Here is a 26,680-nt window from a genome sequence, read left to right as displayed (position 1 = left end):
TATTGGTTTTTATCTAACTTCCTTCAAATATCGTTGTTATTTTCTTGTCCATTCACTTAATGGTCAGTAATAATCACTAATAATATTCCTTTTTATTGATTTCGAACATTTTCATTTTCCCGACAAGTTGTCTAATATATGTTTTACAATCATTATTCTTTCACACTACTTTTCAGTTTAGCATGGTTTGTTTAACTAAAATAATAATTGTTTGTGTATATGTTATGCAATTGTGAGATAAATTAACTAAAATCCATTTGTTTAGATTAATTTTCTTTTTCCCAATTCCATTTTACAAATATCGTAATGTTAAAAAAAAGAACCCATAATAAATTCAGAGCATTAGTTCACTGAACTCAACCAAGCGAATCTAAATTCACTAGTTTACCTATTCGAATTCAATAAATTTGCTGCAACGTGTAAGTTTCTGTCTCACTCTCAACTTGATGGACTAAACAGGTTATAGCTTCTTTATTAAACCTTCAAAATCCTATCTAATGAGCAAAATTACTTGTTGATTCCTCACGTTAAGATTAACAGCTTGTTTCGATATTCCTAACAGAGTTCGAGAATAAACCACATAATATTCCTAAATAGATTGGTCGTATGAATTTTTAGGTATCACTACAAAGGGTTGACTTGGTAATTTCAAATGTAATGAGCATTGAATGGATTGTTATAAATAAAAATAATTTATTTGTAATATCCTAATCAGTACGAAAATTAAATTTTCTAACGTTTCGTGACTTAGTGTAAACCACTTCTTAAAAGAATAAATAAAAATCAAATTAACCCAAGTTTAAATAGTACGAAGGAACAAAGCACAAATATTTGGTGCTATCAATCAAAAATCAGGTCCAACCTAATCAATGTCATATTACTCCGGTCGAAGAGATTTATGTGATTATGAATTGTTTCTTGATTAATTTTCTAAATAGCTCATTAGCACTTTTAAAGAGAACAGTGTTAATTTTTGTACTGATTAGGTAAATTCATTTTTTCATTAATTTATAAGATGTACTTCATCAGAATTATACTCAGTGCCATAACTTGTCTGCTAGTTAAATTAAGAACTACATCCTGTAAGATCAAGCGTATTGAGATAATTAACATGAGTATCATTCAACATAACAAATTATCACTTAGTTTCATTGTAATACAGTATGTCATGACTGACAAAATTTAACTCATACAATTGATCATATTAATCATTGCGCTGATGCAATGAAGTAGTAAATGAGTTTAATACTAATATAGTATGAAGATGTCTGATGTGTGTATTTATGAACAGTTTAATGATGATTCTTAGCTCAGCAATTAAACACATATAGATGAAAGCGCACTTAAATCGTTCAAGATTTTAGAAGTCCCATTTTTCCACCAAAAAAATTATGACTGTTTAGAAATCTACAATACCAGCTTAGTGTAAGTTAATAGTTAGCATATATGATACCATATCAACTCCTACTTATTACACTAAGCAAAGTCAGACTGTAAAAATTGTCTATTACTTACTTTGTCTTATTAGTCAACAGTACAACTATATACTAAACAATTTAAAATGGTCCCACACACTACTGTTCACTGTATATAAGTAATCAAATTTCAATGTTAAATTAGGACATCAATTCATTTCAATTGAATACTTCTAAGTATTTATGTTTTTCCTTACATTTTGTTTTTAACTTCTAATTAGGTATCGACATTCAAGAAAGTTTTGTGAAATATTTACTAAATTAAAAGAAGGCGCTTTTTATCAAAATTATAATAGATAATATTGTTATTATTGTTTTATTATCAGATTTATATTTATGTTCATTATTTTGATGTGTATTCAACTTCACTTTTAACTCCATGTTTACAAGTTATGTAAAAATAAATAAAAGAAAACGATTCAATGTTCAATAATCTTCCAGTGAACTTTCCTTTATTGTCTATTTAATAAATTGTAAAAATTTGAATTCAGTAACGGGGAAGAAATAATGTTCCGTATAATATATTTTTGTTTTCTTTAAAAAGTAAGTGAACTTTTTTCAAATATTCTTAAACATTTAAAAATGTTCCACTTAAATTTTGGAAAAAATAAATCGATGTGACAAAAACATTTCTCTTTATTTTTGTTAAGTAACACATCTTTATACGGATACTTGTATGAAAAAAAAATTTGTTAGATGTTTAAAATTTAAGGATCTTGAGTTATACAGTTGTTAGTGTACAACTTAAGTGTTCAACTCTTGATTCGTACACTTCAGTTAAAGCATCAGAATAATTTTTCTTTAATTACAATAAAGAAGAGAAATTTGCAAGGTTACGGTAGATCTGGCAACCATTATTAATATTAGTATTAGGAAGAACAAAAAGAAGGAATCTAACCGTACGAAAATGACTTCCACCATATAATTCATTCATTTTTGTCTCTCAGCTTATTTATTTTAAACAGGCAAGAATAATGTAGATAAATAAGCATAGATATGTTTATATATTTATAGGAATTTCATATGAATGAAAGAAAACTATAGGCATTATCTGGATTGATATATAACAAATATATTCACAATGACACATGAAATAGGCGCATAAGTTCTGAACTTTGCATCAATTTACATAACAACTTGTCATGTAGATTTATGATAACGACTGTACTTTCAATTATTGTTTATTACATCCCAAATGTGTAAAGCTGCTTCGAGTTCATAACAAACCAAGAAGCATTGGATAGTTGTTTCGCTATAACTTGATTCACTTTATTAGTCAAAGTGTACAATTCCACATAGTTCATTGGACTTACGTTCTCTGGGACAGCGTGGAAGTTTTCTATCACCAACTCGGGATCTAGTGTCCACATTTTTTAAAATCAAACAACTTGTGGCCTTAAGTTAAAATATTTGATGAATAACCGCCTTATTCAGAACTTTCTTGAAACAAATGATTAGATTAGAATTTCGGGAAATTTAAAGTAGTTAGTAGTATTTATACTTCGTATTTTCCCAAGTGCGAATAGTATAACTCTGAGACGACCAGTGCTGACAAAATATTTGAAAATACGCTTGTACTATGAATTTTTATCAAATGTGCATTAGCAGATTGCGAAAAGCAGACTACAATGAGGAAAACAATGGGTTACTAAACGAGAAATCCAGCTTTCCTTCGCATCTTTGAATGGGTATGATTTGAAATCACAATATAAATATGTCATTTGAAAATTACGTAACACAAGCACTTAGTTTATTCGCTTCTGACAGTTGATGGATGCAAAGATTACTCTAGTATTGATAATAAAACAAATTTGTCAGCTCAGGTGACTAGAACTATGGTACTACTTCGAATACTGTACACATACTAAAGGCTAATAATAAACACATCCTTGGCGAGAGATACATAGCTAGTTAAAAAAGGCATCGAGATATTGATGACGCCATTTTGCTTACCAAGACTTGTAAGCCAGCATGCGTTGATAATATGACTGCTCTGAATCATAAATAAAATTCTACAATTCTAACTTGTGGATGTTAAGATCTAAGTTCCTCCAATAAATAAACCTTAGGTGAGGAGAATTACTTTGTTAATCACTCAATTATTGAAGATTTTGCAAATTGATTTTCTCATAGATGTATTCAACTTGGCATCTTAATTGCACATTCATTTTCTTTAATTGATATGGTTTTTTAACTTGCCATAATTGCCAAAATTAGTGTGATTAAATCTTATCACATTTTCTTAGTATTCAAAACACGAATGACGCGAAATCTACCATTTAAATCTACAACACGGACTAACTCAAACATGATTTCATAAGCTTACCCTAATATACTGTGCGCCATAACAGTGTATAGGAATGAATAGCTGTAGATATTGTAGAAGTTATTGCGAACAATTGTTAGAGCAGGTATCCCTACTTTATGAATTTGCTATAGGGGTTCTAAAACTTAGCAAATTTATCTGCGTTCAACAAATTTTAATAAGAGGAATTGTACTACTTTAATTATTGTCAGTAGCCTGGTAGTATTGATTTAGATTTCACAAGAATAGCTGGCAGGCATTAATCCACGTTCAAAGCCTATATGAGAAGAGAAGACTTCTAAGCCTTAACTGACAGACTGAAGGTAATTTCATGAATCGTTTAGAATAAATCTAATAATAAAGTATGCACAATTTCCCGACATCTGCTTTATTGATTTTTTTAAGAATAATAGGTTTATGAGACAATCTTAACATTGGTACAGTATAGAATTATCAAGATAAATTGCGCATTATTACAGCAAGTATCTACTTAACATATATTCAAACCTTAATCATTCGAAATATATCCTGGAAATGCTTTTAATAGTCAGTATGTTTCACTCGTATCCAATTATCAGTTTTCCACCAGTTCAGCTGCAATAACCATTTTCATTTATAGAAAGTATTAGTGAGATAATCTGGTCTTCATACTGTTATATTATAAAATAGCTTTTTCAAGACGCTAGATGTTATTCTTACGTAAATGTTTGGCTCTAGGTTTCTTTTAATGAACAAGGAAGTGTAACCATCTTCAGTGAGCATCCGCCATATTTTACGCCACTTTCCGTCCATTATGTCCTTGATATGTATTCCTCTGGAACTCAAGCTATAGTGCATGGGTTAAGTTTCTTTCTTCAGATTCGAAAGAGTTCAACTCTAGAAATTCGTATACCTTCTGATCCAAGTTGACATTTTATATGCCAAACATTGTGGAGAACTACTTAGTTTTCGTTTTAGCATCAGCATTATAGAAACGAATGCAATGATCGACTTTAGTTAAGCTAAAATTTTTATATTGATTGCTACTTACTCTACTAGTCCAGTTTGTTTTTCAAATGTTTCCAACTATGTAGTTGGGCTTTCCATATTTTCCAAGTGGGAAATTATGATCTTCCTTCTTTTTTTAACTGCATGATTCGGTTCAAAACAAAGGTTTGATTTATTAGTTGTGTTATGAATGCGGGACGTGATCACTCCGAAGATAACTGCGGTACCGTATACACCAGCTCTACTCGCTGTTACATCCTCTACTTGATTATGGTATAAGACGATATACAACTACCGGCACTTGAACGTGTAGAACCCCACAGTCGCAAATCAGAAGACAAGATTCAAGGGAAAAGATCATTCGGTAAGAATCAAAAATGCACAGAAAAACGTGGGTGTTTATAATTATTAGCGTTGGCTATGACATCATTATAATCCAACCAATCAGCAAGGAGGTAATTTATGCTACCGTCTAATAGTAGCATGCCACGTTGATAATCTAGAAAGCTCTGATTGGATGGGAACACTTCGGCTTCGTTAGAGCCTCTGGAGGCCTCAACGTACTTCCCGAAGACGTCTCAACAAACGCCTCTACTCCCCTAGCCACTACAAATGAATAAACTTGTTAAGATTTATTGGACAAGACCAAAAAAGATTTAGCTTACATTCAATTTAATTCAGTGATCAATAACTACCAAGATTTATCATAGTGAGATAACCAATACAAGAGAAATGTGTTGAGAACTAGGTAACTAAAAACGACTGATAAACAATGATCGTAAAGATGCATCGTAAATCAATATGAGGACTAAAATTTGATCTTCGTTCTTGTTTGTTGTATTTGAGAGTATTATTACCAACGGGTTGCATGAACAACTTTAGTTAATTTACAATGACATTGAGCTTATCATGAAGATTGATTCCCATAAAATTAAAAGTATCTGTGTATATCCTAGTTAATTTAGTAAAAGTATACTTTAGTATTGGATTTTATGTAATTGTATGGATGGTGCCATATATGTTATCTGATATGATAATCCAGAAGTATAGCTATTTATCCTCCCAACGGACTGTTTTGGATTTCAAAAGAAATATCAACCCTGGAGTGTAGACGAACCTAGCTGACGAGTCTCCGTAAGAACGAGACGTGTTTACTTCATTGAACTGCTAACCACAATCCAAATACACCAAGATCTCCGAATCTTACATTACTTTAAGTTTTCAAGTGTTTCATAAAGTTTTTCTGGTTGGATATGACTAAACCGTTAATAGACGTTTCTCATAAAAAATATTTTTAGTTGCTGACAACGCGTAATATTATCTAGGAATTGCTTCATAAATTAATTGGAATGTTTATTAATCGATAAACATATAAAAAAGTACATATTTTTCAGTACAATTCAGTTCAGAATAAAATGTCGCCAAGCATAAAACTCCCACTAGAAACTGATAGCAACCGAAAAAACCCAGGGAGCATTAAATACCTGAGTATTGTCGCCTGAGACCACTCATACCACTGAATCCATAACTGTCAAGTGCCGCAACGAGGATGATGATACTAACCGATTAAATCCCAAACCAACAGTCTGCATTTCAAACTTTGTGAATCCGCAAGAGAGCATGTGATTCTCAGTTCATTGTGAGAATGAGGCAACTAGATAAGCATCAATTAGTGTGATCCACCTAACATTCCGAATGGTGACATGAGTGTATATATGAAGACTGCAAGATATACTTTTATCAAAATCAAAGGACTATTGAACCACTATTTCCAATGAAGTTTTGGCTAGTTACATCTAAATGTAAATAACTGTTTACTTGCTTCGGAACCGAGAGTAATAACAGCACACGGTATGTGTATTGTAAGCTTATCAAGGCTTTTGTTTGACTGTACTGACATTACGTATGTAGTCCCTAGTTTACTTGTCACACATACCCCATCACCCATATTTACGGTCATAGATTATCTAATACTGAGATGTTTTGCTTTAGTTATTCAGTGGTCAAATGATGTTCTGCAGAGATCAAAATAGGCACAGAGTTGATTTGGTGAATAACCTCATCCAGTGTTCATGAAAACATAATCGAGTAACTCATTTAAACCTTACATATCCGATTTATGGTTGTGGTAAAACCAAAGATCATGCCATGACCACTTGGCTTTTTTTTAATTTGAACACATAAATATTGGTACAAGAGTGCGCCAAATATATATGCGCCACACAAAACAATGAGAATTCAAAGAGAAGGAGGAAGAAAAAAGGTAAGGAGCGTAAAACAAAAAAAGAGAACGATAACGAAGAGGTTGGTGTAAGGTAGTGTAATAATGATAATAATAGTAATAATGGGGGAACGGAAAGGTACAATCAGAAGAAATCTTTCAGTTAAGGAAGATACAACCACTTTTTATGAAGAAAGTAAAAGAAATTTACAGCGGGATCGTCACTGGCTTCTATTCTGAGCCATATCTCATAACGTCTCTAGCCACTATGTAGCACCATCTCTAGGACCCCAACCAGGGAGTCGTGAAGGTCCAACACAAGCCAGTCCTTTGCAGCTTTCCTTCATACCACGACACCATGTCATACACTGACCACCTCTCCGTTTCTTCCAACCGGTCCCAGAGTCGGCAAATAATGCACGACGTATTACCCACTGCTCGAATGGAACAATGGAGAGAGGTGGTTGTATGCCCTCACTCTGCCTGAGGTGTTTGTATATAAGGCCTTTAGGATGTTAATAAACTTCTCAGGCACACCCTTTTTCAATAGACAATCCCAGAGAACAGTCCTATCCAACGAATCGAAGGCAGTCCTGATGTCAAGAAACACTACGATCGTTGGCCTTTGATAAGTATGGCGGTGTTCTAACATTTGGTGGAGGGTGAAGATATGATCAATACATCCTCGACCGGAACGAAACCCAGCCTGCTCCTCGCGAGTCAATCTTTCTCGGGTTTTGAACAACCTACGAAGTATGACGGAAGCCAATAGCTTGGACGCAATCGGAAGTAGACTTATCTCCCGACAGTTGTTACAGGAACGACGTGAACCCTTTTTAAAGATAGGGACAACTATCGACTCATTCTATGACGTTGGTGCGCTCTCTAGTCCCCAAACCTTTGTAAACAACGTCGTCAATTCCTTAGTCAGAAAGTCACCACCATCTTTAAAAAGAGCCGGAGGTAAGTCATCTAAGCCAGGTGATTTGTAGCGCTTCAAGAGTTGGAGTTCCTTGCGGACTTCTGCCTCATTTGATGGACCAGTCGTCACCAGCCACAGAGGGTCAAACGTACGGTCACCCGGAGTAGACCGACGGGCTTCAATGAGTTGTAAGGAACCAGAAGAAACCCAGTGCTTATGACGTTTCGCGAACCCACAACTGACTGTACCCGCCATTTTCATGGCGTCATGCAATTGCAACCAATGCTCATCTATACTTTTCGGTGGAATGGTAGCTAGCCTAGAAACTAGCTCGGTTCGATACTTCCTTGCAACAGAAGTTGCAACCAGCTTGCTAACATCAATCCTTTGGTGGCGATCACTTCGTTGGCCACTGGAAAGTAAGGTAAGATTGGCACAGACCAAGGCATATCCAGAGTCCAGACAGGTACTCCAAAAGGAGCGGCAGTCTCGTACACAACCACGCCAGTGGTAGCTGATTGCGATATGATCAATCTGAGTCCAGGCTTGATATGCAGAGGGAGGAGGCCAGGTGGCACATCGGCGATGACTTTGCCGAAAGTTCGTGCTAGCCAGAAACAGGTTGTGGTCTGCGCACAGTTGCAGTAGACGGTCCCCGTTATCTGTCCTGTGACCAACAAGTCCCCACCGGCCATCTAAACGACTCTCTTCTGTGCCTAGACGCCCGACCTGAGCATTCAAGTCTCCGGCTAGTACTACAATATCTGTCGAACGCACTTTCTGGAGAAGAACAGTTAACTGATGGTAAAACTCATCCTTGATTGCATCCGGGCTGCAATCTGTCGGAGCATAGACGGAGATGACGAAAATACGTCGTTTCTCACGCCGATTTCTTCTCACTTTGATGGAACTTCCTAATTTAACAGCACATAACCGACTGTTAATGGGGATCCAATCGATTAGTGCTGCCTTAGCTCTAGCGCTTAGTGCGACACCAACGCCAGCAAGACCAGACGATGCCACAGGGTCCCCGGATAAGCGCACGTAAAACAAGCTTTTCGAAGCGACAGATGTAGAGCGAATTTGTAGTACTTCACCAGAGTCTTGAATACGGGTCTCGGATAGACAGCAAACATCGATATTAAGACTTTCTAAAGACATAGCCAGCCCTATCTGTTGTCCAACCTGCATAAGTGTGCGAACGTTGAAGACAGCCAGTTTGAGTGGTGGTTTCAGAAAAACTGCTTCAGTACTCATATTCGGTGGTAACATACAATTTTCAACCGGACAGTGACTCGAGAACGTTTAGATAGAGTCGAATTTCCATCATAGACGAGCTGCTGCATAAGTCGAAAAAATAAGTATAGACAGAGTAGGAATAAAAGAGGGTGAATAATGACGTAGTAAATAATAATAATAATTTGAATCACTTGATTATTAGTCGAAGCGAGAAAATTAGTTTCCATAAATATAGACAGTTCATCATTTGTGTGTGGGCTGTGATACTGCCCGGCTGCCCAGACCGAAGCAGGTGGTTTTCTTAGGGGGGCCACACCCCGAGCCTTTGACCTACAGGTCTAACCCACAAGGCAGTGGAGCATCGTAAAAAGATGCAGTCCCATGGTAGTCGGTGACCAAGAAATTGGTTCATACGCCATTTGTTCCCGCAGGATACTTGAGCCCATGTGCACCATTGATTTGGTTTGGAATCCGGTTAAAGCGCCGAACATTCGCCTTTCGTCCTCTCATTTTCGTAAACAACACCACCGCCACGAGAAGGCAGTGAGAAGGACTTCCCTGGCAGAGGCTGTATACGCGTGGCCGTGTGAGAGTATTTCAAGAGGGAGGGCGAACCCACCCCGCTCTCGGCCATACCAGGGCATTTGGGGGCTTATGGCTAACGATCAGTATGTACTGTCTACATTCGTTATATATTTAGTTCATTTATTCTATGTACAAATGTTGACTCAAGCTAGACCACCATGGAAAACCTAGAAGCACTGGACGGCCGTCTCGTCCTTGTATGAGACTCCTCAGCAGTGGGTATTCTCGATCCCGCGTGCGGGACCTGGACCTTCGGTCTCACGGACGAACACTTAACCTCTAGACCACTGAACCGGCATCCAATGGTGCTAATGTTTAACTTCAACCAATCCATGATAATGCGAGACTGTCCACCATTGTCTTCAGTGAGTAACTGCCTCTACAACAGACACGGTTGAACTCCCGCGAGACCGAAGGTTCTGGGTTCGAGTCCTGCACGGGGGACCGTGGATGCGCACTTCTGAGTCCCATACTAAGACAAAAAGGACGTCCAGTGCTTTCAGGTTTTCCGTGCTGGTCCATCTTTAATCGACCCATTAATTCAACTATTAAAAATTACTACAATATCCACGATCCCCCCATTCTGATAATTGTATATACAATCACTTAATTAAATTTAAAACTAATATGAATAAACAAGTTTATTATCACAATGTAGATTAATTAGAAATCATTTTGATTTGTATGAAACAAATTTAAATGCTGGAAGATAGTTACAAATATTTTTTTAGTAGAAGCTTATTATCAGTAATAAATGAGGTAAGTAGGTTGTTAATGTATGAACATTTTCATAATTTCAAGGAATTATGTGGATCATATGGTTCAATCGCTCTCTATTTGACAACAGTTTTCAATGAAAATACCCTACTAATTGTATAAAACCTCAACAAAGCTCAGTAATTTGAGATTTGATATTAGTGCCGTACCCTGACCTTCTTTAAAACAAAAATTTAGAATTACTGATGCAGTTATACTTTGTGAAGTCATGTAAGTAGCGAATGAAGACAGATCTTCACCGACCATTAAATAATGGTTACGATACGCATTTACATTAAAATGTAAAAAACCATTGTATCCCAGTCCATTGGGTGATCCGTTTCTTAACGCATTCTACGTTTAGTGCTTCACTTTTGTTCGTTACTCATTGATTCCTAGTGGATTTTCAGTTGAAACAGGTCTATTACTCAAACTATTTTAAACCGGATTTATTCTACCCATGCAGTCCAACCAATCGGATGGCCTTTGACTTATTCACACTGGTGATGAACACTATTTCATGTGTACTAGTCACACAGTAAATATGTGGTTGTGTGAAGCAATGGCCACAAGTAGTCGCTTTGTGGAATAAAACTTAGAGACAGAGACTCAATTGGTGGAAATAGTCATCTCAATAAAAATTGAGTTCGCAAGGTGATCGGTTATAGGTGCAGACTTAAAAGAAAACTAGTAAAGCGGCCAAACAACTGCTTACAACGATAGAATAATCAACACTAAGCCTAAACACACGTTTCCTAACTTAGGTATAACGTACTGTTACCACTAGATGTTAATAATCTTTCGGAGAATAAGATAATTGAACACAATGAGTCATTCACATCCACAGCTTGGAGAGGCCAGGTTTTACAACCACGTGGCGAAACTGCTTTCGCGAAGACATCGTAGGCCCGGACTTTTACAGTCTGACCAACAGCAAAACGGCGCCAACGATTCCAATAGACCGCCTTAGCTTTCACTGTATATAGATTGACCTCATATGTAGCGTCGCCACCAACATATAAAACTACTCAGATACATGGACCTTTTAACTACTTAGAACGGACCACCACAAATAGTGAGTGTACACAGGCTGGTTATAATAAATCTATAAGCTAACCACAATATTACTTTTAATTTCTTGTGACAGTCTTTAATTTACACGAATGTTAAAAGAAAAGAAGCGATTAAATAATAGAAGTTAGGTATAAAAAGAAAATTTTCTAATTTGAAGAGCATATTATATATATATATATATATATATATATATATATATATATCTTGTCGAGTATTCACTGGCCAGAATGCAATGTCCGATTGAAGGCATTATATCCAGAGTCTAAATCAAAAAGCATCTGTCGTACTTCAGCTTCAGATAATTCATCAGACGCTTGCATTTGATCCATTTTGTCTAGCCTAATGGAAGGCAAACAATAATAGAAACCTATTTTAGAAACCATTTTTTAAGATTTATTCAGCAAACTGTGTACTATGTATTTGAAATTATTTAAGATACTAGCTTTGAGTACAGACAAAAGCCTATACAACCAATCATATATATTTCAGGCCATTTTTACTCTGAATCACAAACATATAGTAAACATGTTTTAAAAGTGTGATATTTCCGTAGCTAAATATACAATGGGTGAAAATTATCAGGAAACTCGATGGGTAAAAAGTTGGAGTGAAGATAATTTTAAACAGTAGGTTTATCCAGATTTGGTTGACAGATCGACTGAATAAATGGGAATGACGAAAGGGACTATGGTCAATTAGTTATTATAATCTATTTTTATTCAGAGTAGATCATGGATTCGAATCCTCTAACAGACAGGAGTAAAAACAGCATCTATGGCTTTTAGACATATGACTTACATTTAACATAACAATGGATGTCAACTATTGTCACTTCCAAATTTTTTCAATCTGCTAAATTAAACTTACCAGGCTTTCACTCTATCTTTACCCTCAAAATCTGCAGGTAGAATACTCAACCGATAAAGGGTTTCATACAATTCTCGAAGATCTGGATGGAGCTGTAAGAAAACTTATCAATATCAGAATAGTACTACTTCATCCACTGCGCGAATATCTAGTCGCAGCTTATCCATAATAGTAATAAACAACTAGAACAAAAAACAAAATAGGAATAATACAATGTAAATTTCAGGATAAACGTTAAGAAAACTAAAGCAATAAATATGACACTTCTTAACTGACTATTTAGAACAAGAAAGATTATTATAAGTAAACATGTTTGAGTATGTAATTCATTTACTGTCCGAATGTTTATGGTAAAATTGAATATCGGAAATAGGAGTGGCTGGTTTAGGCAATTTATATTTTTGTACCCATCAATTCAGCCGCTTTTGTGGAGGAAGTTACATCGCTAGATATTCTAAGGATTTAGTTTACCGTCCTCGCAAACATTTTGCAGTGTGGCTAGGCAAAGGTGCAGTTGAAACGATCACCAGTCCGATTTTAGCGCATTTCTTTTAGACCAATCGAACAACTAGTATGAATCAATCAGTTTCAGTAATTTATCAAGTTAATTATCTGCGAAAATCCGTCAGACTCAAAGTCCTCCAAACGAAAAGCGCAACAGTTATCCAGTTTAAAAACTGGAACTTCGTGTACGAAAGAAATAGGTCTAATCGCCCCTTTATATCGGTTAACTTCAGACCCAATAAGTCAGAAGTCATCTTGATTACAGGATGATTTAACCGGACTAATTTACATGTAACTTCCCCCTTTGTATATTCACAGCTTAAATTTACAATATCCAAATATTATTGCTATTATTACTTACACATCTTTTTTATCGCCATTACTATTATTTTTTTTTTTTTATTTTACTGGGATTATTATCCAAGTCCTTACACAAATTGAATGACTTATGTGGCGTATATCTGTTTGGTACCTCCTTGTACTAATGTTTGTGTTTAAATAAATTAGGGTGAAATTATTAATAATTTTGTAAACCCATAGAGAAGTTAGTTACTATTTAGCCCACTCTATAATTCCCTACTAAATTCATGGTAAGTAACCTACGACTAAGCATTTGGTCTGATTGGCAGTTATATTATTTGTTTAACTCTATGTTACCTATATTTATTCTGATCATTTCAACGGACCTATAAACTGATTCGAGTTAACATTACAAACTAGTTATTTCAACACTAACAATTTTATTTTATTTTACTAACAATCCTCAATCTATGTGTTGCAATTTTAAATGATTTGTTTGCTTTAGACTTGGTTATCCTCCTTGTAAGATTAATTTGAACTTATAATTATAAAATATGAAAATTTATTGGAAAGAAACTCTTAGGTCAGTTCATATAGCCAGATTTCGATAAAAGTGGGAACTTTAAACAATGGAAATAGAAATCAGTAACTACGTATATTGTCATATTAGATTATGAAATAAACAGCCTTATGACACTAGAAGAACTAAAATTTCGATAATCTATATTGATAAGCTGTTCAGTACATAAGCCGGTGATAAAAGATGAAAAAAATCTATATAAGTAGAACCATAAAAAAAACAGTATCACATAGTAAGTTATCACAAAAAACATTATTTTCTTCAATGTTTTTACAAAGAACACCAATCAGATTACTTCTTAGGGATAAATCTCAATAAAACACTATTGACATAGTCAATATAAAACCTAACGATAGTTACGTTCCAAACTTATTTACGAATCAAAATTAACTTACGGAAACAGTATCAGCAATACTTTTATTTATATTTTGTTTATCATCCTTGATAGTTATCGGTCTTCCCTCCTTAATACGCTCTAGAGCTGCTGGACAATCCATCTAAAATGTAAATGAAACAAATTCTTGCAATTGACAAACTTTATATTTTCGCATGAAATCCTCTACAGTAGCAAATTCATCTCCTTGAACTTGTTTAAATGCAGCTTTGTACTGGACAAGAAGCTTTGAACAGGCAGCAGTATACCTAAGTTATTAGGAGCATAATAAAAGCCTATTTAACTCAACTCTTTTGATTCCACATAGTCCTTAATATATGCTTTTTGTAAACATTGTATAGTGTTGATAACAGCATAGAGTTCAGCAAGATTGTCATACCTAAAAATTTCTCTACTCCTAGATGGGACTTACTTTTCTCTTTCGCGTGCAGTACGATAAAGTTTTACTTCCTAAATCAGAAATAAAAACAATATGAATACTGACATACTTCATACAATTCGACACGGCCATCCACTAAAAAGGGGAAAAAATAACTTGTTATTTAGCTGCGTCGAAAACACTAAAAACAGATCCTAATCAAATGAAATGGTGAAAATCATGTTTAAATTGGTGCTTAATTTTAGGTAACTCATGAAATTAGAATGTTATATACTAACCCTCAGGTCAAATGATGTGAGGCTTGTCCCCTGAAAATTTAGCCTGCTTCAGTTTGTGCCTTCCAGCAGCATCCCATCACACACAAATTTGACGATAGCTAACAAAGAAACTGTTCTACTCGCTCTGTTTTACTATCCATTCAAACGATATTTACGACCAATTTATCACACGCAACTTTATTTTCAACTATTTCAACTTTTCCGTTTTATTTAAATGGTATATACACTCACCTACATAAATTTTATCAGATTCAGAAGTTCATTCTTGTTGAACTTCGTCCCCTCTAATCGGTCTCAAGTCGGTAAATGATCGATCTTTTTAATGTTGTCATCGAATGCAATAACTGATACAGATTTTCTGAAGCCATGCGTCTTATCCCGCCGAAACCAATATTCACACTATTGTAGATCCTGGGCCTCAAAGGAACTGGCGTGTTGGTGTGGAACTACGTCTTATACCGTGGACGTTATCAATGAACTGCATTTCTGTTAAGTCATGCGCTGCTAATCTAGAAGGTCCAAGACAAGAAAAAAACTACCATGAGAAACCACTTTTATGTAACGCCTGCCTACTCACTGACGGATCGAGCTTCAGACCCAATAAAGAATTAGTTTTGCCAATAATTAGACGGTCCCAATAGGGTACGTTCGAAAAAGGACTTGTATGTGCAGACAGGATTAAGTCTTTGGATAACAAGTGGGATAAAGGGCATCGTCTACTGAAGCTATGTATATATCAGAACCTGTTTTTAGTCAGAACTAACATCTGTTAGAGTCACTGACGATTTGCTATTGGCATTTTTGCTATGAAGCTTAGGTCTGGACTTAAACTGATTATACTGCAGTTAGCACTGGATGGGCTGGATATATGTGGGACTATTTTTTGGAGCACCTATTTAGATTTTGGTCATGTTCATGTGTGTCAAACTTATCTTGCGTCTTCCTGAAAAAAACCGCTCGAAACGGATCGATACATATAAAATGAGGCATCTTTCATTGTAACCAAACATCAAAACGATCTAGATTCAAGGCTAGCAACCACCCCATCGACAACTGAAGACGATCACTAACTACACTTCCATGAAAATGGTGAGAAAATTCATCTGTGGTTTGATAAACACTAGGTTACTGTGGGTTCCTTGGAACTTTTGGAGGAACACTAGTCTGCTCTGGTGAATTGTGAGTTCGACAGCAGGAACATACCTCAGAAAGTTTTACGAAACTTGATTAGAGTTTGATTTACCTAGTGGTCATAGTGTGTTAGCAAGTTTCATCCGTTATCTGACAGATATTTCATCATACATTAGCCACAAGCAGAAAGAAGTACGTTCATAATAAAATAACCCGTTAAGTTGATGGTACTCCAATCAGTAACCTCCAAAGACGTGTGGACATCGAGTAGAGCACTCTGAAAAATAGTTTAACCGCCTTATTAATCTTAGAACCTCAATCAGTCCGCTTTGTGTTCTTTAGTCCATGAAGGTCAATCCAGGTATCCGTAAAGAACCTCTACTCGTAAAAAGTCACAAGTTACCGATCTAAAACAACAACAACAACCCCTCTTTTCCAAGAAGTGGAAGTCCTGGTCAGAGAACTGACTGAAATGTTTGAAAACAACTGGTGTACAAAGCGTTTTACATCATTCAGGAATAAACATATCGTGATTCCGATCTTGGAAAATGTCACACGTAAGGTATGCGGCAATTGTCAGAGCACAGGTCTGCTTACTGCTTCAAAACTGATGACTTCCACTATACTCCACAGATTGTCCAAGACTCACCAGGTTGTATGGTAAGGAGCAGGTATGAAGCCGTTCGTGTCTCAAGCCACTGAAGTGCACCATCTCTAGGGTCTCATCCGGGTAGTTGTGATGGACGAAAGGATGCCAGTCCTATATATTTTCTTGTGCTACGACAGCATGTTACCAACCGTTCACTAATTTGATTTTCTCACAAAGTCCAAAATTTAAAAATTAATTTGCAATGTGGAGACATCTGGGATGACATTTATAACATGTTCAAGCTATCGAAGTCAGTATGTCAAGATGGTGACATTGAGTAATCAACATTAAACCCAAACACACGGTTCCTAACTTCCGTATAACTAACATACTGTTACCACTGGATGATACAAAGTCATCCACATTCCCAGCTTGGAGCGGCCAGGTTGTGCAATCACGTGGCGAAACTGCTCTCGCTAAGACATCGTAGACCCGAACTTGTACAGTCTGGCCAACAGCAAGACGACACTAAAGTTAGCACCAGTCTTCATAGACGGCCAGGAAACAGATCCACAACAACGTATAATTTCCTGACCTGATGTCAGACTATCGCTAGTGCTCTTATTCTGTGAATCATACCAACTAATAAACCCTATACGAAGAAACTAGGATACCAATGTATGCTTTACGAAAAGTACTCGGCTTATAAGCCAAAATACTTTTTTGGATTCTTTAGCACGCATCCCGAAGAGGAAAACTGTCACTTTATAATCCTCCGAGATGGATGAGTATGATAAAAAGTTCGAAAGTCAGTTACAGTCTCAATACAGCAATAGAGATGGTGGAATTTGAATAAACTCAGGACGATGATTTAGAAAACGAGGGAATGAGTTTCTTTGATTGGGAAGTGAAGTCATCTAGTCGACAATAGAACAAAATTAACTGCACATTATGAATAAATCCATTTAAAAATCTGAACCTCAAACCTACTTATAGACTTGTGAAGTACCGCGCACACTTAACTTGTGACCTCACGAAAATTCAACGTCCAATATCTTCGTCACGAGATGAGAAACGTAAGAAGTAGTTACTGGTTTTCAGTAATGATGACTGTCATAATTTACGAGACAGGCATCAGACAAACCTGGTCCAAGAATATGGTAACCTGTAGATGTGTATGTGTTTGTCAAGTTTCCTCTCCAAGCTCTTCACTGATAGGATTGTGGTCCCATCGGCTGGCGTAACATTGCAAATTGGAGTAACTTTTGCTAACAACGTAAGCGTGTACATAGGTGTTTACCGTTTTATTTTCAATCTTCCAAGGGTTGCTTTGAAGAGCGTGTTGATGATATTCTGTTGATGTGCTTATGTTGGGGTGGCTTAGCGTACTTAATATGTTGTATGTCATTATCAGATCACCTCTTATTTTCCTAAAGGTCAACAAGAACAATCCACTGTCGGATCCTGTTCTCGCGAGACCTATGTTTTAGACCTATCGGTCACTGGGTTGAGCGTCTCTGTACTTGGTCTAAACGGTTTGTCTCTCTTTTGAATACAGGGGCACAGAAATATTATGGACTTCGAGGTGGGCCTGAGTGTATATTGTAACCAATGTTAGGAACTACTCTGGAGTAACTGTACCAAGTTGTCCCCGCATAAAGTGGATATCAGCATTTGCTTTAGCTACATCCATCAAGTAGTTTGAGCCGGTATTTAAGTTCTCTGAGGTTACAAGCCTGAGATCACGCTTTCAGGGGACATGGAGAGCGGGCTCTCATGGAGAATGTTGTGTGTCAAACGAATCTGAATGTTCATGACATGACATTCAGACAGGTTGTTTTAATCAAGTGCCTAATACCTCTTCCTCTATTATTGTAAGGTGTATTTGGGGCTCAAGTGCATCCTTTCCGTATTTTAAAGACCTCCGGATCTTTGCATCGTCCACTGGGCCACTTTTATCCAACAGATTGTTAATAAAGATTAAAAATAGAAATGGACACAAGATGTTTCCTTTCCAAACTCCTTGTAGCGACCGAACTGTCAGTATTCGGTTTGAACACAGGACTGACGAACCGAAATGTATTCGAATAGGCCAGACTACGTTCTTCTGTATAGCTCACCAAGCGTTTTTGAGACACTGTTATTAAATTATGTCAAAACACAAGTTGTGTGCTCAATTTAAACGGTTCTAATTTAGGAAATAGAACAAATTATATCAAAAATACAAAATACCTCAAACGGTACACCCTGTGCTATACAGTCAGAAGATTCTCTAACGCAGAGTAGCGCGCTAAACAATAAAAGAAACAGTTAATACCAAAGGGTTCGATACCTGAGAATCAATAAAATATTTCCAACAAGATGGGATCAAATATCTATCTGCAGGGATTCCAGCAATCCTCCTAAGCAGACAGTCAAAAGGTTAACAGCCACAAGCTGAACCATGCCGTGACCTTGAGCTTAGTCAAAAACGACCTTACTGTCAATAGTCCGGCAACATGAAATAGAAAATTGGGTAACAAAAGATAAGTCTTTGATCAAAATCACATGATAAAAGCTCATATGAGGAAGACTGAAGAACAAAAGGTGTGGTTAAACGAGGTTAAAATATACGACAAGGAGAAGAAACAAGTAGATGACAGTATAGTACAACAAAAAGGCTGCGGAGGGGTTTTCATCGTTCTCTTTCCATTACACACCTGATGTTGAGGCCATCCAACTTGCATGCACTCTATTAACCTGGGTACTAAATATCGTGTTCTCCACTAATTTTTGGGGCCGTTATAAAATTGGGTCAGTGAGAAGTTCATGAGATATTGTGCCAAAAGGCTTTTGTGAAATCGAGGAATATTACATGAACTGGTTTCTTATGATCCAATCTCCTCATGCAACGAGAACATTTGATACACATGGCCTGCCTTTTCTGACAATCTATCTCGAACACCTCATTTCGCTAATGAGTTTATTTAGATAATTTTGTCGTAAACTTAAAGGCTTTATCAGGCCAAAACAACAGATCAGTCTGTCATAACTATTCTTTATTCGAGTTGTAGAGCCCAAATGCTAACTTAATAAATATTAAGCCATGTCTTCTATTTTCAGAATCATCTACGTCGGTCTCGTCCTTCAATGAAATTCGTTTAAAGAGTTGACCGCGAAGGCATAAAAGCTTTTGATTTCCTGTGACTTTCAGCCTTTAGTGGTTTTAGGTTTAACCTGAGATACGTTTTCGTCCGAAGAGACGTAAAGTTCAGCACATGTGACAACCTGGAAGAGTAAAGAACTGACGAAAGAGTGGCCTGATGACTCAGTAATCACATATAACCCATGAATATTCAACAAGGCAAGCAACCGAAAATGATTTGCATTTAATCAGTCCTAAATTTAGCACCATCTGCCTCGAGAAACTGCTCCATTCTATAGTTGTTATTGTTGCATAATACACCAAATCACATACTCGGAAACATAGGACATGTGGCAGTTGCGGTGAGGAAGGTTAAAGGCAAAGTTCCAACGGTGTTTCTAAGGGTTTGCTCAGACGTTACCTTTATTCACTTGCCTCTTCTTAAATAGTATTTTTTTCGCTATCTGTTTCTCTAATCTCCGAAGCATAATGCAGCATTTGCGTCTCAAGTAGTTCTTACTTCGTAACAACAAAGACGACAAGTTTGATTCCTATGATAGGGGTTAGTATGGAATTCAAAGTAGACATCTCGGACTAAACGCTTCATGACCCTAGGATCGGTGGTGGAGAACATATTCCGAGAAAGTAATCAGAGTATTAACCGAACAGATAAAGCAAGCATTTCATTGAAGTACCAGTACCTCATTTTGATCTAGTATCCCCTCTCTAGTCTCAGAAGACAACAACTGGAAATCAAGAACTAAAGTTAGCTTCCAAGAAGAACTTCGAATATATCGTGTACTGGGAGAGTAGGATATAACGGCAACTGTCCCATTGCATGTAATTCATTAGTTGCAACAAACCCCGCCTCATCAGTAAGAAAGGTTTGTGACGGATAGTCTCACCGGCTCTAGGAAACTGACTCAACCATGTACTATTACGGGTTCATAGTTAACCGTTCATGCCCGTGGTTTGGGTACTTGTGTCGTGTAAATCTCTTGGCGCACAAGCAAAAAAAGCACAGGTTTGTCATTTATAACTTAACTCACCAGATATCCCCTCCTTACACAGGATCCACAAGGAATAAGAAAAACGTGACCACAAAAGTTACTCCCAAAATATCGCTCTCAATCCATGCATACTGATTGAATGAATAACCCTCTGCCATTTCCATTAACCACGAACAACGGAATGTAATATCATGTGGCTGTTGTCTCAGTGTCGGAAATAAACCTATTGTAAATTCGAACGAGTTTCGACAAATAAATGCTTCTAGCTTGGTACTGGTTGTAACAGAGTGAATGGGTTGAAAATCTACCCAGGGTCTGGTTCCGTATTGTTGCTATCACTTGAAATGCGGTGCTTCTTCGTTTAGAGGTGCAGTTATCAACAGTATGTACTGAACCCACCAGATAAGCGATTCACAATGTCCCGGAACTAACAAATTGCAATCCAGGTGAAACATATTTGGTTCATGTACTGCAGTAGCGACAGCCTTCACATCACTCAAGAGTATAAAAAACAACAGCTGTTCTTTTTCATCAGATCCTTGACAGCGCACAACGTTTAGCAGTTCCTCATTCATATCTGTCAAGCTCTGAAACGTTTTTATTCGTCTCGGACACCAGGTCATAGTTCTGACAGATATCATGGATAGTGAAGTGAGCATTCAGGGCATGAAACTTTGGACATTATGCCATACATAAAGAAAGATAAGTGTTGGTGATATGTGTCGGCTGCCACCTTAGAGCCATAATTTCTACTAACACTAGGGTTCCCAAACTGTGGGTGTTCCGATGGTAATAGTTCAAATAATAACATAACTGGGCATATATCCTGGGAAATACATCTTGCTCAAATTGAGTGTAAGTATGGTGAGCAAAAACTTCAGGTGGTTACTCTAATATCACCCCGTGGGGTCTGATAATGTACTCTTTGCCGCAGATTTTAATATTTCATTCCTAAGTCTGAGAAGGAAAATTTGGTGACCATTAACAATTACTGAATAGCCAAATGACTATCAACTTCACAAGAATTAGGGAGGTCGAATGACCAGATGTTACAAAATGAGCTCTACCAAGGACATGGAACTGTATCGTAGCATCAGGAAGCTTCCATCCGAAATCCCGCCCGTCAAAGTTACTGCAGCCCACTCGGTTATCACCCTCAAGAGGAGAATAGGTTTGAGGACATTGTTAAATGCCATGGAAATACTAAAATCCACACTGAATGGTTCAAATGGTTGTGGACGGAATAGAAGAAGCTTTCGCTTAACAGGCTTCCGTGTCTAGTAGCAGGGGATCATCAAATCCTCCAGACAGGAACCTAGGTATGTTAACAATAAAAGAGGAAAAGAAATTAGTAAATCATAGTGTGATACTATCCTTAGTCCTTAAGAATAGATCAAGTTGCCTCTTAAAGGACTCCTGGGAAGTCGCTTGGACTAGCTCGGCCGGCAGCGAATTCCAGCATTTGACAACTCTTAAGGAGTAGAAGTTGTGCCTACAGTTCGTTCTGCTATGTTGTGTCTCCAGTTTTTGGGTGTTACCTCTTAGGTTAGTGTTGGAACTAAGCTTAAGTAGGTGTTTGAGGGAATGTCCAGAAGTGTTAAGGATACTATAAGCCATCAGAAGGCCACCTCTAAGACGTCTATACTCTAATGGGTAAAGGTCTAGTGAATGGAGGCGCTCTTCACAAGGTTTGAATTTGAGTCCCAGAACTGATTTCGTGGCTCGCCGTTGGATACACTCCAGGGTGTCCTTATCCTTTTGGAGTTAGGGAGGAAATACTATGTTTCCGTACTCTAAATGGGGACGGATAAAACTATTGAAGATTGTATGTAAAGTTCTTCCGTCAAACTGTCCAAAAATGCGCTTCAATGTTACCAGTGCAAGGTTTGCTCGGAAGGCATTTTTGTCACAGTTAGCGTAAGACTTTAAATCGTAGGGCACCGGGACTCTTAAATCTTTTTCGACTTGGGATACTACTAGAGAGGGGTTACCTAAGTTATAACTGTAGTCTGCGACATGTCGCAGATGGACTACTTTACACTTTAAAGTGTTAAAGGTAAGTCCGTTATTGTCTGCCCAACTTTGGAGTCGAGTCAGATCCTCCTGAAGTGCCTGTATATCGTCTTGATTGCGTATCTCTCTCCAAAGTTTCACGTCGTCGGCAAAAAGCAATAAGTCTGACGTTACCTGTTGAGGAAGATCATCTATGTAGATCAAGAAGAGAAGAGGTCCTAGTACTGAACCCTGGGGACCCCACTAGGACGTTTCATAGCCAGAGATAAAGTGAAATCGACCCCGACCTTAAAATGTCGATTTTTCGGGTAGGAAGTGAGCCAATCGACTAGAGGTGGTCTGATACTCAATCGTTTGAGCTTATTGATAAGACATGTATGGTCAACCTTATCAAAAGCTTTTGAGAAATCTAGGTAGATGATGTCAACCTTCCTCTTGTGATTGAGGATGCTTGTCCATCTGTCCACCACAGTCAGCAGGTTGGTTATACGAGAGTAACCCTTCCTGAAACCATGCTGTTGGGGTGAGAAGAAATTTAAGGACAGTAAATAGTCATTTATACCATCGCGTATCAGGGACTCCATGATTTTTGAAGGTATTGAGAAAAGAGCCAACGGTCGGTAACTTGAAGGTTCGCTGCGTCGACCTCCTTTGAAATTTGGTGTGATGTGAGCCAGCCTCCAATTTTCCGGTAGTTTTCCTCGACTTAGCGAGTGTGAGAACATCACGCTAAGCGGCGTTGCCAAGATTGAGGCTGCCTCCCTCAGTATGGCGGAATGGACCATGTCCGGGCCAGGAGAAGTGTCTAATCTTAAGTGCTGCAGTTTCCGGAGCAGCGCTTAGGTTCAGTTCGGAAAGTTCTGTGGAGTTGCAAATGAAATTGTCATCAGTAAAGTTCATGTCGGTCGGTTGAAATGTCTGGGAGTACTGTTCAGCCAGAAGGCTAGCGGCGTCGCCATCGTTGTTGGTCGGGCCGTTAAGACCTACCAGCTGGGAAACTCCAGTTTTGGCTTGACGAAAAGAAGCTGCATAACGGAATAAGCTTTTACGATTAGAGGCAAATTTGTCCATAAGCTTTATCTGGTACTGAAGCCCATCTTCTCCTATAGCCTTCGTGCATATGTTCCTGATATGTTTACATTGCCTGTACGCTCCGTCGTTGTCAGTTCGTTTGTATTCCGCCCAACAGTGCCTTTTGCGACTTAGCAGGCGAAGGGTACGATTCTTGATTGCTGTAGGTGGCTTGCAGCTTTTGGGAACCGTTTGAGGAACTGAATGGTTTGTAGCACGTAAGAGCGTGTGCAGTAAGAAGTCCCAATGACCGTCCATATCGAGTTGGGGGTGAACATCCCAAACCACCTGTTGTAGATATTCGTGTAGAGCTGGTTTACTCAACCGTTTAAAATTCCAACGCAAGTTATTGGTGGGGTATCTTAGCTTAGTTTTGCTGACAAAACTAAAGTCTATGACGGCATGATCGCTTTTCCCCGGGGGAGCCAGGATTGAAGGGTTGTCAACTAGAAATTCTTCGTTTGTGAATACACCGTCTAAGCGCGATGGTGTCTCACTGTTTCTTCAACGAGTTGCCGACCTCACATTTTCGTACAATCCCAAGTCATCGATGAGGTTGAAGAACCGAGCTTCAATTGAGCTGTCGCCTCCAGTATACGTGTGTTCCGCGAAGTTGAATCTAGGGAGATTAAAGTCCCCTAGAATCAGGATGTATGTGAAACCGAGACGAGTAGAGCGGGATAGTCCTTCCAGCATACGACTATCGTACTCGATGTCGGCAGTTGGCTTCCTGTAAATGACTTCGACTAGACACCTCGAAGTACTGGACAATCTTACAGAGCACCATGTAGATTCCTCAAGATTGTTAAACTCCAGGTTATGAACTTGATGCACCTCAAAGCAAGAACGTATGTAAACAGTTACTCCGCCCCCAAATCCTGATTTTCTGTCATTGCGGAACAAAGACATCCCAGGTAATGCTAACTCATGGTCCGAGAACTGAGAAGATATCCAGGTTTCAGATATTCCTATCAGATGGGCCTTATTAGCATTGCTAAGTTCACGTAGTTCATCCAATTAGTTTGGTAGACTTGCGGCGTTCATATATAAGCAGTTTATGCTTTCAATTTGGAACGCGTGAGCTTCTTCTTGTTTGCCTGTATGAGCCTTATGTGAATGGACAGGTAGCCCACCTATATGAGGTTTGCCGAGGTGGTAGGCTCTGTCCTTTACACGATTTTTTATCGTCTAGACAGTCCGCAAGTGTAATGATCAGCTCTAATTTGCCTTTTTGTTTGATCCTAGCTTCGTATGGCCTATCCGGGTGCATGTGGATTCCAGGTGGCAGTCGACGTCTGTTTGTACGAAATGCTTCCAGAGTTGCAGCCGCCAAATGGGAAGATGGGAAGGTTATCTTCATTAGACAGGGTCTAGAATCACCATCCTTCTTAGCTTGTCTCGTTACATGCTGAGTCAGTATGTTTTTGAGCCTCAAGGACTGTTTGATGAATTTCCATTCCCTGATGTCAGTCTTTGATTGAGTAAAGTCCGTATTTTCCGGTATACCTTGCACGATTATATTCCTCCCGCGGAAAAACTGATCGCGAGTTTCTCTGGGGATGTTCCGGATGAGATTGCGCTCAGAATACGGTATGTCAGGAAGTATTCTTACAATCCCATCTGATTTCAGTAAATGACTCGCTAGTAAGACATCCTCTACGTCGGTTGCATTCCTAATTGTTACACGAAGTAGACTCGGGCGATTTTGGTGCTAAGATTCCTTTCCCCGAGTGAGCCGTATGACTGTCAAAGGCTTTATTCTTGGAAGTCCAAGTTTCTTGTTCAATTCTCCCCAGAACATCCTATCATTTTTGTCCTGCAAACTGAGAGGGAGGTCAGGGTTGTCTTTGAATTTCATGACTTTGAGAGAGTCACCACGAACCGTTTTTGTCGTCCCAGGTTTTCCGGTGCGTTCAGGCTTAGCAGCTTGTTGTTTGGGGGTCAAAGCACGTTTATGAATCCTTGGCTCTTTGATGACCGGACGGGCAATCTTGGGGGTAGACTGTGCGACCAGATCACCAGTTGACTTCTGTTCAACAGCTGGGATGTTCAACTTAGACTGTGACGCTTGGTCCTTTTTAGCTCTTTTGACATGGGTCCAATCACCTACATAGTTTTCGGGAACCACTGTCGCGTTCAAGGACCTTGAGCTGTGAGACCCGAGTTTGCTGAGGGAGTTGAGTACCGTCGTCGTAATCATGGTGCTGAGTTTCAGCGTGTCATCATTAATGCTGTTGCATGCTCCGTCGTTGGTAGACCTGTTGACATCCCTGTTCTCGTTTTCAATGCGCTCTCTTGTTTGTCTACCCATTTTTTGACTGTCTTTTCGCAAGTTTACCGACAACTTGCTCTGCAGACCTGTCGGTAGGACAATAATATTACTCAGCAAGACTGCAGCATCCGTGCTGTACGTAACACATCCCCACTTATGATCCGACTTGTTGAGTCTGTTAGAGGCAGTTGCTGTGAGATCTGTGCACGCTTCGTGGAACCAACCTTTGCAGTTGCCGCACTGCATGCCAGGTGTAACAGCAAAACGGCATCCAGGTCGTTTGCATGAACTTTTCGTGACTGTATTGACGTAAACTGTGTTGTAGATGCTAGCAAAAACCTAAGACCGTAAAAAATACACGAAAAAAACACTGAAAACCGACAAAAATGGATAAAACGGATGAGATAAACTGAACTAGTCTTTACGTGAAAAACTGAAAAAAGAACCGAATAGTAAGCTGAGGCAAAACCACAGTTAACTATTAAATTGGGTGAAACTCAAAAAAGTAATCTACCGAACGTTTAGCTCAGGATAGATTCTTTTGGTCAGAAATGGTACTTTTGTTGCGTAAGAACACAGCAAAAGTTTGATAAATGCAAATCAC

The 26,680-nt window shown here is 38.1% G+C and overlaps 2 protein-coding genes across 2 annotated transcripts in view; one reads left to right on the top strand and one right to left on the bottom strand.

The window, feature by feature from the left end:
* MS3_00003066 (uncharacterized protein) overlaps positions 1-2,312 on the top strand; it is a 71,643-nt gene extending 69,331 nt beyond the window's left edge. Inside the window, exon 21 of the mRNA XM_051210747.1 lies at positions 1,697-2,312. Coding sequence (XP_051070766.1) covers positions 1,697-1,723 — 27 coding nt within the window. The 3' untranslated portion in view covers positions 1,724-2,312. The remainder of the gene's footprint in view (positions 1-1,696) is intronic.
* Positions 2,313-2,716: 404 nt separating this feature from the next.
* Positions 2,717-17,757, bottom strand: MS3_00003064 (uncharacterized protein). The gene is made up of 9 exons (XM_051210745.1): positions 17,577-17,757; positions 14,698-14,723; positions 14,622-14,659; positions 14,499-14,588; positions 14,352-14,457; positions 14,211-14,312; positions 12,560-12,613; positions 12,432-12,523; positions 2,717-11,903 (listed from the first exon to the last, which is right to left on the bottom strand). Exon 9 carries the CDS (start codon positions 9,180-9,182, stop codon positions 7,854-7,856), a length of 1,329 nt encoding a protein of 442 aa, XP_051070765.1. The 5' UTR covers positions 9,183-11,903; positions 12,432-12,523; positions 12,560-12,613; positions 14,211-14,312; positions 14,352-14,457; positions 14,499-14,588; positions 14,622-14,659; positions 14,698-14,723; positions 17,577-17,757; the 3' UTR covers positions 2,717-7,853.
* Positions 17,758-26,680: the final 8,923 nt, after the last annotated feature.

The sequence above is a fragment of the Schistosoma haematobium genome, chromosome ZW, assembly GCF_000699445.3.
Source record: "Schistosoma haematobium chromosome ZW, whole genome shotgun sequence".
Classification (NCBI taxonomy): domain Eukaryota; kingdom Metazoa; phylum Platyhelminthes; class Trematoda; order Strigeidida; family Schistosomatidae; genus Schistosoma; species Schistosoma haematobium.
Note: the sequence above shows the minus strand (reverse complement) of the source record. Positions and strands in the feature narration are given on the sequence as shown.

What these genes read in the sequence shown, in the direction of transcription:
- MS3_00003064 (XM_051210745.1), bottom strand. Translation starts at nt 9,182, where the DNA reads ATGTTACCACCGAATATGAGTACTGAAGCAGTTTTTCTGAAACCACCA.